Here is a 14369-nt window from a genome sequence, read left to right on the forward strand (position 1 = left end):
TCCTTCAGATAGTTTAGTTAAATATTTAAGATTGACAATGTCTTTCATTGACGTTTCGAACATTTTGACATTATTATCCTATCTATCACTCTCAAATGAAATATTAATAATGTCATAACGTTTATTAAAAATGATAACTTATGATGCAGTGCGAAGGTGTTTGTGAGTATTTTACATGGATTTTGGCAGGTATTGCCTTAAATACTTTAAAATTATTTCAATCAAAAAGCAATTGTTTAAATGTTAAGAAAATTTAACACAAGTTTAAAATTTATAAGACACGTTCAACAACTTCACTACAAAATGTTATTTAATTTATGGTAAAGATGACATTCTTAAATTACTTAGCATTTTTAAACTAGTTGTCTAATATTCAAACTTGGACCTATTCAAATTTATCTTAAACTGGAGATAAACAAATGTGGATTTCAGTAATTGTTCAATACTATATCAGCTAATTTTTAGGTTTTAATAATATAATATTATAAGATACTTAATTTAGGTCTTATGCATCTAATAAAATGCACATAATAAAATTGATTGAAAATGACGTACATGATAAGATCGTTATTGTCATGGAAGTATACATCAAGAACAACATGTTGAAAAAGAGAAAACCCAAATTACTCAAGACTTTAGCACCATCGTTACCGATATCGTAGTAGAGAGCACCGATTAGAAAACCAACCAATAAATGAGCAAATAAGCGCAGATACATCAGAGTCTGAAAAAAAAAATATAAATTATTAAAATGGATACTTTCATTATCTTTCATATAATTTTAACTCACCCAATCACGATAACTAAACAAGAGTGTACGCTTAAGCACAACCCAGAATTGATGAAACTGTGAAGTGGGATAACGCTCGGGGGAAGTTATTTCTGCCGATAGCAAAGCTGTTGTGCAATTATCAGCTTTCTCCATATCGATCATAGCATCACCTTTTTCATTAGTACTAACCACAGCTGTAGTGGGATTGGAAACACTAGAATCTTTGGCAATATCATTCACTAAATTACCATTTAAAATGCCATTATTCATTGTCAGATTACCCTCGTATTTACCGCCACTGACATTAGCTTTTATATTGTGCACCTTAACTAGATCTGTACGTACTTTTAAGTTAGCATAATCGGCTGATGTGCGTATATCTTTCTTGCCATTATCGATAGCATCGACTAATCTGCGTGTGTGATCACCATGCTCACCACAAGCAACCTCGATCACATAACTGGCTGGATTGTGATAACTGGGACATTCTAAATTGAGAGTTCCAAGGAATGGCACTAATTGTTTTGTGCTGCCCTGATAAACACATTGTCCATCGGCGAGCGTATATAATTGATCGAACATTTCAAAGAGACGTGCTGAAGGCTGATGTATGGTGCAAATGATGGTTCGACCACCAGCTGCTAACATTTTCAACAAATGTATGCACTGGAAACAAGTTGAACTATCTAAACCAGACGTCGGCTCATCAAAGAACATAATCGGTGGATTGCTAACTAGCTCCAAGGCAATAGAGAGACGTTTCTTTTGTCCGCCTGATAGATTACGCGTCAATGTATTACGATGTTCACTTAAACTTAGTGTCAGTAAAATATCGTCAATCTGTGAATAAAAAAAGGTAAAAGAATTTTTATTGTTAAAATTATTAAGTCATAAATATGAGGAAACAAATTTCTTTAAAAATTGTTGATTTCGATTAAAACCCATTCGAAGTGATATTGAGAATCGAAAATGTATCAATGTTCCGAAATTCACGACCTCAGTGGAACCATATATCCAATTTGGTGCAAATTATAATCATCACTATAGATTAGCAAGACTTGAGAGACTTATATGATTTAAGTTCAAGAGGAATAGGTAGTTAGTTAGTTCTATCTTTATAAACTCTTTATAAACATTTATTACACTATTGTTAAGTTAAATAATAAAATTTAATAAGAAATGTACGACATGGCTTCAATCGTCTGTCGGAGAAGTACAAGATTAATATTTTGAAATCATGTTTAAATGGATTTATACCTCATATTTAGAAGATAGGTTCAGAAGAACTGTGTGGAAATGGAAATGAAGAGTTTAATTTCGATATTAAGTTAATATAAATATAGAATGTTACATATAATAGGTAATATATAGGTTTTTGTACATACACTAATGTGTTCAAAGTGATTCATTTATATTTAATTAGCAGAAAACAGTGAAAATTAGTGGAATTGAATAATATCATCTCATGAATATATTTTTAGTAGTGCACGATCCCCTTAAGTTAAGATAAAATTTCCACAAATTTGATTGATATTAAAAATAAAGGTATATTAGACTTTCAAAGAAGCTTCTTAAGAGAATAGCTCTTTAAACTAGCTTAGAAGTTTTCGATAAAAAGTTCAGTTTATAAATGACAGACTAAAAGTCGAAAAATAAGTTAAATGTATTGATATTTTTGCTTTCTTATTGAGTAAATATAATATGAGCATATTCACTAGAGAGGGTGAAGAGAAGAGTATATCTCTAGAATAAATCTATGCAGTTGACAATGCTGTGGAGGAGATGGGGACAGTTGTAAGAGTGAATATTAAAGCTAAAGCAGATGATATTGCATCAGGATATTGAGGACTACAGAAAAGTTCACAAAAAGTATCAATTTTATATATCTTGCCAAAGATTGGATAATAAGACATGATGTGATCTGAATTTTTAAGAGCAGTAGTAGTTACGTCAGGACTATGTGCGATTTTGACTAGATCGCTTTTATATAAAAAAAACTATTTTGATTCAATAAGTGAATAGAATTGCTGGGGATTTGTGAACCTTTTTGGTGGACGTCTTTATGTGGGTTTTGACTAAGATAAGGCTATTTTTTTTACTAACTTTGTTTACCTGCAGAATTTAAAAAAGATCTTATAATTTAAAGAGTCTATAAGTTGTCTAGTAGTAGTAGTGTTCATATAATATATAATTCGCATATAACTCAGCTTCAGTTAATTTTAGTTTAAATAAATTTTTGAGAAGAAGAAAAAGACAACTAAAAATGTGAAAAAAAAATTATAAGAAGAAAAAAAGATAAGGAGTTAATATACAAAGTTTAATTCCCCATTTTTTCTCAAGGCATTAATAAAGCGATGAAGTAAAATATCGGAGAACAGAAAGTATTAAGATAATAATCTGTCCGCATGGTTTTCAATAATACTTAGCCTCTTAATTTCTAAGTTTTTATGCTAGCCTTTAAGTTTGTAAGTATATTTTATTTGATTAATTTGTAATAATAATTTTATCTCTTATATTTAAGTTGTATTAAAGTATTGGGAAAGCCAAAGCTAACTTTCTTTTTATTTTATTACTAAACTTCAAGAATATCTATACAAGAACCATGCCCTGTTTTTGAACTAATACCTTAGATTTTATAAAGCTAATTTTTAACATCAAAAATGAATTATTTATTTTTTGCAAGTAGGAAATAAATCAAAACATTTTTAGAGTTTGTACGGAAATCGAAGTGTACACGCGCCAACTAAGATTACGTACTGTCAGTCTACCAGTCTCAAATATGAAGACAACTCAGAATTTGTGAGATTTACCGGTTTTACAACTAATAGAAACGCTTCCGACTGAAGACGTACTTTAGCAGAAGCGGTCGCGTTTATCTCTGACTCTGGTCACTTAAGCCTTGCATGACAAGAAATTTCAATCTGACAGCAACAAAAGCCGCCACTAAACAGCAGATTTAATGATAATGATTAATTTTATTTCAGAATGATTTTTTTTCCGAATGTAGATTGTTCATAACTGAATACAGATAAAATAAAAATAAGTACAAAGTAAACTTAAATAAAATAAACACCAACTAATGATTTGTAATTAGAATTCGCTTGAATTGTAGATTTTAAAGTGAGGCAAATGCTCAATTTCACAGAGAACAATTGGAATTGGAATTTCAATTTATTATTTGAAGAAAACAATAATTATATATTTTTTAATTAAAAATTAAATAATAATAATTACGAATATCAGTTTTAAACACATTTACTTACAAAATCGCAATTTAATATTATTTTAATGAGAGAAAAAAAGAGGTTCAGAACAAACACAATAGTTATTGTTATAAAATATCATTCCTACTCTATTTTACCCTCCAATACACCCATTTCTAACCTAAGCATGTTTCCTGAATCATAGGCTTCCGTGGGTCGCAACAAAATATCAGAAAGTGTATATTCTTAAATACAATTTATGTATAGTCTGTACAGCCATACATAGAAACATTGGAAAAACTCATTATTAAAGACAATAAGTAACTCTCTCTCTCTCTCCCTCTCTTGTGCATTATCTTACTGTTTACATATATCTTTAATTAGTTCACGAGCAAATATTTGTTAATTGGATATTAGGCAAATACTAACCATTGAATTCTTCTCAGGTTTGGTAAATTTCTTGCTCAATTTCAAATTTGTGGCCACGGTCATTGCTTCCTGGACAGTTAAGTTACCATGCAACTGATTGTCCTGCATAATGTACGCCGACAATTTGCGGAATGCGCTCAAGTTACGTTCGTGGCCGTTCATAGTGACGACGCCTTCAATGCTCGATGTTCTGAAAAATAAGATAACACTCTTAAGTATATGTTGATGAAAATGTAAAGATGTATTAAAAACATATTTATAATAATATTTATTATAAATATTATAAAAAAAATTGTGTTAAATAATGAATACGAAGGGTTTAGTAAAGAAATTAAATGTAGTGGTAAAAGATACAAACAAACCTACTATAATAACCTAGGCATTTAGCACAGGTAGCGGCTCAAAAAGGGGACTTGAAGGAATGCTCGAAATTCCCCTGTTGAAGAAGAAAATGGAGTGGTGAAAACCGCAAACGAGGAACAAAGCAGTGTATGGAAGAAATATTTTGAACGAACTCTAAATGTTTTCCAATTGGTAGGAAAGAGTCTATTATAATGAAGCTACCTTAGAAGGGCGATAGAAAAAGTTGCAATAATTGGACAGGAATATGATGGCTGCTCATAATAATGAAAATATTCAACAAGATTATCTTAGAGAGTAAAGCTATGACCTTAAATAGTACTATATGTAGCAGGTCGGCTTTCGACCTGCTACATGAAAGGTCATGCACAGATCAAATTAACATGGTGAGCAAATTTTTGGAGCAGGCAGCGGAATTCAACTCAACACTATATCTTACATTTACTATTTTTGGTAGATTTTTAAAGTACGTTCGTGCTTGAAGAATAATAACAAAATATATTTCTAACAATCTAACAAAAGTATGAATTTAAAAAAATTTAGTTGAAAATAACAGAAAAAAAAATAAATAAATAAAAATTATGCGTTCTACAATAAAATTGTTTTTTTAAAGGTGATGTTTTTCTGTATTTAAATTCTAAGTAATTTTTTTTACCCGAAGTTGTCTTAAGCGTTTTATTTTAATTCAAAATTTAATTTAAGCTTTTAGCACGATTGCTTTGCGCTACACCAGAATCATTACGGCATATAAGATGCTCTAGTTTATGAGAAATTAAGAGTTTACCATTCGTAGTATAAACTTCCTTCTATTTTCAATAATATTTACTTAATGTTTAAATATTAATGTTAATGTTTACTCTGAGTCTAAATGATTTCCTAGTAATAAGTAAAACACAATGGGACAAAAATTTCAAGCTAATATATGTCTGAAGTGCGAATTATTAATGAGGGATCGAGAGACATCAGAAGGAGTGAGAGAGGGACAGAAAGAGAACGAAATAAGAAGGAGCGAGAGAAGAAGAAAAAGAGAAAGAGAAGAAGAGAGAAGAGAAGAGAGAGAGAGAGAGAGAAGGAAGAAGAGAGAGAGAGAGAAGAGAGAGAGAAGGAAGAAGAGAGAGAGAGAGAAGAGAGAGAGAAGGAAGAAGAGAGAGAGAGAAGGAAGAAGAGAGAGAGAGAGAGAGAGAGAAGAAAGAAGAGAGAGAGAAAAGGAAGAAGAGAGAGAGAAAAGGAAGAAGAGAGAGAGAGAAGGAAGAAGAGAGAGGGAGAAGGAAGAAGAGAGAGAGAGAAGGAAGAAGAGAGAGAGAGAAGGAAGAAGAGAGAGAGAGAAGAGAAGAGAGAGAGAAGGAAGAAGAGAGAGAGAGAAGGAAGAGAGAGAGAGAAGGAAGAGAGAGAGAAGGAAGAAGAGAGAGAGAGAAGGAAGAAGAGAGAGAGAAGGAAGAAGAGAGAGAGAGAAGGAAGAAGAGAGAGAGAGAAGGAAGAAGAGAGAGAGAGAGAAGGAAGAGAGAGGGAGAGAAAGACGAAAGAAGGGAAATGGGAAAGAAACATTTTAGAAACGCTAATTTTGGTCAATCTATTAAAACTTTTCACATCAAAGAACCACATCATTACTTTCAAGATATTGCTACATAAGACAATAGTTTTAACACGCTCTGACCTCTGAATCACGTTTGTGTGGATAAAAACTATGGAGAATTGTTGACTTCATATATGTAGAAGGGTGATTCAGGTAAAAACGATAGCAAGGCAGAATTTACCGGCACTGGAGAAATATCGTAGTTTAAGATGCTCAGAGCCTAAGGATGTCCAATTGTATGACATTGGCTTGCAATCGAGATCAGTAGAACGACTTGCTGAAAAAGACAATACTGGTTGTAGTGTAGATGGTGATGAATTTTCATATTTGTATGGTGGTATCATAAATATCGGCGCATTTTTACCACTAGTTTATTAGTGGCCTGGCTAGTATTTAACATAATTTTAAGAATTGATTTCATTTTTATTAGAAAAAAATAACAAACTAATATTATCGAAAAAAATTGGAAAAAATGATATTGAACAAATAATATATATATATAATATATATTATACATTTATATATTATTATTATATAATAAGGAACTTAAATAAATTAAAACTCATTTAAGGCATTGATAGTAGGCAGATTTCAAATCTAGAAAACGAAGCGACCTTTCTATACAGAAACGTAAAACAAAAGTTTTATAATAACATTTTAAACAAGTTCTATAGAAACGTTCTACTTAAAGTGATTGCTAATAATACTTTAATTTAGAATCATGAACTTAACATATAAGTATCTCAGCAACAACACAGCGAATTTTATCAGTGTAGATACTGAGTAGCACAGTATCTATAGTAACAAAGAATAATTAGTAAGGAAAGGTTTAAAGTCCACTAAATAAAATAACAAGAAAATTACTAATGCAATTAAATGAAATATACAACACACTCGTATCTAAGTATTTACAATTATATAGTAAATACGTATTTCCAGATACGAAGTTCTACTTTTGTACTAAAGCAACACGAATCAAATACACTGGGTGGGTTCAAATTTCAAGTAAATACTAGGTGTATGTACAACTTACGAGAATACCTTATGATACAGAATGAAATGAGCACATACATTTGTATGTGCCTATATAGGTGTTTGACTTTCAATGGATTTTAGTACAGAACTTAAAATATAAAATACATGGTAACACATACTGAGCATATTATACAGAGTGTGAGTGTGATTTACATGTACATACATGTGAAATTTAAATACGGGCAGTAATGAGTAATGTCAAAATGACTTTCAAACTAAGACAATTTACATAAATTATTTATTTTATTTCGATGACTGGACAATATGAAGATATTTAATCTTAGTTTAACCCATTTAATTAAGCGTACTTTAAATACAGATCTTTAAGAAACTAGTTAGTCAAACAATGATTAGCCTAAATCAAGATATATAAAAAGATCAAACAGTGAAGCCTCACATACAGTCTGGGAAGTCTGAAAAAGGACAGACTTTATCAGTGTTAAAAAGTAACTAGGCTTAATGGAGTTAAGGAACTTCTTAAGAAGGTCTTCTTTGACGAGCAGAATTTCTCAATTGAGTAATTCGTAGACCATTGAAATAGTCATTAACGGAAATATAGGCATTCGTATGGCCAAAAGAAGTCCAGCGCCATCGCTTGACGGTCGGTGATCGTTTTCCATTGGCATTTTTTTTATCACGAAAAAATTTTGGAAGTACTACAATTTCATGTGCAACTTAATACCTATGTTGATGAGTGAAAGGGTGGACGTTTTAGCAAGATTATAAACCATCACACAAGACCAACACACAACAGCCAACAATGACTAAGAGACAAAATTACAGGTGAATGTTATTTTAAAGTACTGCAACAATATAGGGCTTTCATAATATTTTTAATCTAACTCTGTCGCCTGCAGCTTAGTAGTTTTGACTCCTGGTTTATGCAGGTGTTTTCATGTCTTCGTCGAAAGTTGTTTCTTATATTAAGGTGAGTGTAGCCTGTTGTTGACATCACTACGGGTTCCATCAGAGAACAGTTTGCGTATATGGCTGTCACAGCATGTCAAGGACCCCCATTTCCTTTCATTTCGTTTACTGTATGTTTTGAATAGTTTTATACCATAGTTCATGGTTAGACACCCGTTTCGGTCGTCCTTTTTTAAAATTGCATGATTGTCTTCTTGGTATTCCATATTTTGCAGGCCACGATCAGTTCTTATGTATTTTAAAAATATATTTTTTTGCGAATAAAGGAAGACTACACAGACGATCATCACCAAGGAATCGAAATAAATATAATAGTCCGTGGGTTTAATACAAATAAACTTTAAATAAAAAAATGCAGTTCTTAAAAGTGAAATTCAATTGCTCTAAAAAAGAAAAAATAAGTAAACTATACAGGTGTTGTTATCAGTTCCAAGCTTCTTCTTCTGTGACTTAATTAGACCCATAATTGATCTCATTAATGGGAGTAAAGCAGGTTGCGTACTTGAATAAGTGAAAGGAAATGTCTATTATATATTTTTACATAGAATAGAAAAATAATTTATTTAATTATTAGAAAAACTGAGCGATTATGCTAATCTGCATCCTCCACCCATTTTGGTTCCATTGCTTTTTGCTTGTTTGGTTGCAAGAATGTATGACATTTTTATAAACCGATTTATAAATCTTTTATTTTAATAATTGTGCATTTGTTAATGTTTTCTTATCAACAAAATAATTAAAAACAAATAAAAATATTTGCGCCTTACACACTATAAAAAAATGTTCTCATGGAAGATATGACTACATTTTGTATGTACTGGTTCGTTTATATATACTTTTTATAGAACACAAGGTTTCTCTGAAATGGGTTTATTGTTTCATTAAAATATAATGAAACAATTTATGCTGAAATAATTAAGTGAAATTTTGCTGTATGTGAACACGAGTATAGCTTCTTATATAGGTATATGATTTATGCCTAGACATAAAATGAAAACATAATACAGGGGCAAAGGTTTATGGCTTGCAAGTAGTATTTGTGAAAAAAGCCGACTGACTTAATCAATATCTACTGTTTTCAAAAGCATGGGAAATTCCGAATTTTTATGGTAAATTACTTTTATTAGAACTTTGTTGTGTTAATAATTAATTATCTAAAGATAAATACATAAGCGTATTTGTAATTACCCAATAAACTTGTTATCAGCGAACGCTGCTGAACCATTATCGACTTTAGTACGAATATTCACCAATTAATTTCAGTGAAAGGAAATATTATAATTTGGGTACCTGATATCTTGTACAAATACGAAAAAAACTCATATACTTTTAAAAAACATGTCAATTTCTTTGGGAAACTGAAATATACAGTGGCCCTCATCTGTAAAGGTTTAACCATTTTTGCATTACATTCGCATATTTATTTAAACGAACTTTGCATATTCTATATTTTTCGCCCTACCTCACCCGTTATTTGTTTTTATTTATTTTGATATATTGGTCCTCATAATACAATGCTCTCTCATTAAAGTTATAAACCCACAGGAAAAGAAAGTCTATATTCTAATATTTAGTTGTTTAAATCTATTTTAAAGCAGTTCATGAATATGGTGATATTATTAACTTATTGAGCAATAGTTCGAAGGTAACTCTATTTTGACAAAATATTGAATTAGCGAAATCCTGTACCTTTACGACAGAATCTCTCAAATCAATTCCTGTTCTTTTCAGTCACAGAGACAGATTGACACATGATCACTTTCTGTGATAGTCCAACAAGCATAGTCTTAATTCAGTAGTCAGTTCAAGGGCACCATGGTCTACATATTCCAAATCTATTATTTCTTTCTTAACCAACAGATATAGATATCAGTTCTCACAAAATATTGGACAATAAAACGACACAGAGGCAAACTGGGTTTCCTCTATCGAAGAGCCCAATTGGGTTTGCTCTATCGAAACTTTAATAGTGTTCGCTAGCTTCGAGATAGAAACACCGGAAGAGCTGCACAAATTCTCCAATGATTATATACAATAAACATTACAACAATACTTAGAAGTTTACTCTGATCTCAATCGAATGTCGATAATGACAATGGACTTGTTTAATTTAACATATATAGAAAATTAAAGACACAAAACGATCATCTAAAAATATTCAACATACTTTATTTGAATATTAAATATTGTTTGAAATTAATCAATTTTTTGCTAACGGGAATTATTTTGAGGAGATAGATTATGGATTAGATAGTGTTGTTGTTGTAAACCATGGAGATCTATATAGCATAAGATATGAATACGAAGCAATACGAATATGGGGATTAGGATGTGATTGGGTAAAATAGGAGTAGCATGAGAAGTAAAAATTTTTTTGGGACATAGGAGAAATAAAGGCGAATGTGAATGTTATGTGAAGGAATCTGGTTTTTCAATAAGTCTGAGCTAAAAAGCACTCCGACTCAAATAAGTATGTTACGTAAAATAGTGTGAAATGTCAAATTAGTTTATATATATATATATATCAAAAATAATATTTGCTTGAACTCAATAATAAAGTTTAATTTTTAAAACTTACTTGTAACCGGAAAGTATGTTAAGCAATGTACTTTTACCAGCACCCGAAGGACCCATGATGGCAGTAAGTTCACCTGACCGTAGGCGTCCACTGACTCCTTTGAGTATAACTTTGGCATCTAAAAATAAAAACGTGGTTGTTTATTACAAAATAAATAATAAATGATTTGAGTTACAAAAAAAATAATAATTTAAATGTAAAAGTAGTAGTTATACATAAATAAAGTTACGTCATTAGATATTACATAAATTTATATATACATATTTGGAATATTTTACAATCAAGAATATGGTTTGGTTTCACGGTTCAAATATAGTACTTTTTTTCCAGTCTTATGACAAGACAAGACAAATGATATATTCTAAATGTGCATAATACTTTGTGTATTTTTGCATATCTTAGTGTATTGTTTTGTACATCGTTTTTTCAAACAAAGGTATCAATTATTCCGATTATCAAGTATCTGATCTTTCTTGTTTTCTATAGTACAACTGGTCACTTTGTCTAGTACTGGTCACTTTGGAACTAGTTGTTCCAAAGTTTCTGATCATCTTGTTATGTGACCGAAGTAAGTCAGATATGTACAGGAGATTTTTATAAGTCTAGTTTTGCAATTAATGTCTCAAACATGGAGATATTGGTTTTGTCAGCCCCCGATGAAGTTCTTAACAGTCGTTGACGTATCTTCAATGCACTTAATCGAAGAAAATTCAATCTTATTATATTTGTGTGAGTTTTATGATAGATTTGGCCATTTCAAAATGGCGTTAAATTTTTTCGAAACTTCCATCTGTGTTTTTTTTTAAGAGAGTTCTTAGCAATCATTATCGGGCTATTCTATAAGTGAAATTAGGTCCTCTTAGGTAGATCTGATTAATGATATATTTTATGCTTCTTATAAATAGTGCTTAAAAGAGTAGTGAAGTGCATTTATTCCGCTTATAAATAATTAATCCAGTACTACAATTTACATATTTACATATTGTATTGCCAAGAACTTTATACTAACATGTGAGAAATCATACTTGCTAGGCAACTAGTTAATCAAAGGACAACAACACAACAACAAAGGACAATGAAATATCTTTGGTAGAGTCAGTATCTTTTTTTATATCAAATTCAAAGTACTTTTAAAGGTTTAATATTAATACTCGTATCTTCAACTCGTTAAAGATCGTTTGATTTGAATATAGGAATAGGAATAAAGAGCAGCACTGCGACCATGTTTGATATTTTGCTGCAAAAAACCATAACCAAACAGAAGACTTCTCGCCTTCCGAATGAAAGCCGGAATGTCAGCTGTCAGAACGGAAGAGTAGTTCTCGATCCAGTGAACTCCTCCTGGTCCAGATCAAGGTTGGGCAGTCACAAAGAATGTAACTAAATGATTTGAATATAGCAAAGTACCAAATATTACTAATGCCATAGAAAATTTATAACTTTGAGTCTTAGATTATTAGTACATGAATATACATATATGGAATGTGTTATGTTTAAAAAGTTTGACCAAATTTAAGAACTAGATAATCGTAGACGAAAATAACGAATTAAAATATTTTTAATGCCTTTTGTTGTTGTGACATTTCACAAAAAGTGTCAAATAATTCTATCTTAAACAAGAAAACATTTTTTTTTATTTTTTAAATTCTTTTTAACTTTCGTGTTTCAAGAAAATTATAGTCGCTTGTTAAATTTAATTAATTTTAATTTGTTTACTAACTTTGGACAGAAAAAAATTATAAAATCATGCTGACATTTATTTTGTGTAAACACAAACCTGAAACTTCATCAATTTTTTTTTGATATTTTGAGATTTAACATTTTTTTATTGCAAAAAATAATTGTTCAAATAATTGAGTTCAAAAATAAACAAAATTTAAAATTAATTTAAGTATATCTTATAAAAATGTGTTTATAGAGAGAGATACATACATATATTATTTATATACCATATACTACTTTATAGTGAAGTGCATCAAACAAACATTTTTAACTAATGATAATTTATATGGTACTTAGAAAATAAAATTATCATCACTTTTTTTATTATTATTTGAATAAAAGTTCAAATTTCCTAATTTTTCTTATATTAATAATTAATTTAATTGGTGATTAATGTTATAAAGCACGACAATTATTCAAAAAACTAAAAAGGAAGTTGCTGCACTCTGCATTCTTATGAGTATAAATTGTAAAATAAATTATATTTATTATGAAAAGATAATAAATTAAATTTTATGTAACCATTTTTGTCAATAATGCATATATAAAAAGCAGTGCAATCGAACTTATCGTTCGTCAACAAAAATGAAATGCATCAAGACTGACTGAAGTACTTTGACACATAAACTTGTGGACTGGTTGGTCAACGCCCTTTTGATTGCACGACAGCAGTCCAAACAAAACTGAAGCACCTCCAAAATAAGTTCACAAAAAAATAAAATTCAACAGTTTACATTAAAAAAAAAAAATCAGAAAAAACCGAATTAATGCTTACCGAGCATTATAAACACATTTACAGATCCACTTCCATTGCTGATAGTAACAAATACTTATTGGGTTGAGAAACTTAAATTACTAATCACGTTTAAATATACATAATATATATAATGCATATAAAATATATGAGTTCAATCAGATTTTTTGAAATCGGTCACCGATATTTTGTTGTGATCATCGATGATCGGACCCCAATAAAATAGCACGTAGTGGAGGCGCAACAAAGTTTGAAGGACAGTTAATGTACAAAAACCTTGAAAAAGGTTAAATTGATAAGGAAGACTACAAATTGATCGGTCAGTAATGCTATTAAGTACTAATACACATATGTATGTATATTGAAAAAATTCGAGGAAAAGAACAATTGCTCGCCGATGCCAGAATAGAGTAGAGTACGTATAGAGTACATTTATGGTATAAAAAAAATTTTAAACAAATTAAAAATTGTCATTAGTAATTATAGCTAAACTGTTTAAATTACAATGGCAATTATTAACTAATTTACTTAATTGTAAGCGAAGTTAATGGCGCAATAAATATATCAAATTTTGCAATCGAAATATGAGAAGTTGTTTGACGTGTTAAGGTGGTGTTACAGATTATTTTAGTTCAGTCAAGAATTTGGTAATTTTTCTACTGATCAATAGCGCGAACAGTAACGAAAAAATGTTCATAATAAAACTACAAAATAAAAACTAATGATTTAAAGTATTCGGGTATTACGATGTTTGCGTAACTCGAATTCAAACTATGGGTGACACGGTCTGGTCTGATCAAAAACATAATCTTCTGTAGTTGTTTTCTTTGGCAATATTAGGTCTGTTCCACGAGCTACTCGTCATAAAACTCAAGTAAAACACAAGTTAGGTACAAACTGAGAGCGTAACACAAATAAAGTGCCAAATTACGCTTTTTACACAGATTTTCAAGGAACAGCTTTGTGTAAAATCTGGTCCAGTGCTGTGCAAATAAACAATCAAAACAGCTGATTCG

General features: G+C 30.4%; 1 protein-coding gene across 1 annotated transcript; it reads right to left on the minus strand.

Annotated features, from left to right (window-relative positions):
* Positions 1 to 505: 505 nt before the first annotated feature.
* LOC119688245 (ATP-binding cassette sub-family G member 1-like) lies at positions 506 to 13381 on the minus strand. The gene is made up of 5 exons (XM_038102924.1): positions 13375 to 13381; positions 10878 to 10995; positions 4405 to 4594; positions 791 to 1612; positions 506 to 724 (listed from the first exon to the last, which is right to left on the minus strand). Exons 1-5 carry the CDS (start codon positions 13379 to 13381, stop codon positions 506 to 508), a joined length of 1356 nt encoding a protein of 451 aa, XP_037958852.1.
* Between the last annotated feature and the right edge of the window lie 988 nt (positions 13382 to 14369).

The sequence above is a fragment of the Teleopsis dalmanni genome, chromosome X (assembly GCF_002237135.1).
Source record: "Teleopsis dalmanni isolate 2A chromosome X, ASM223713v2, whole genome shotgun sequence".
Classification (NCBI taxonomy): Eukaryota; Metazoa; Arthropoda; class Insecta; order Diptera; family Diopsidae; genus Teleopsis; species Teleopsis dalmanni.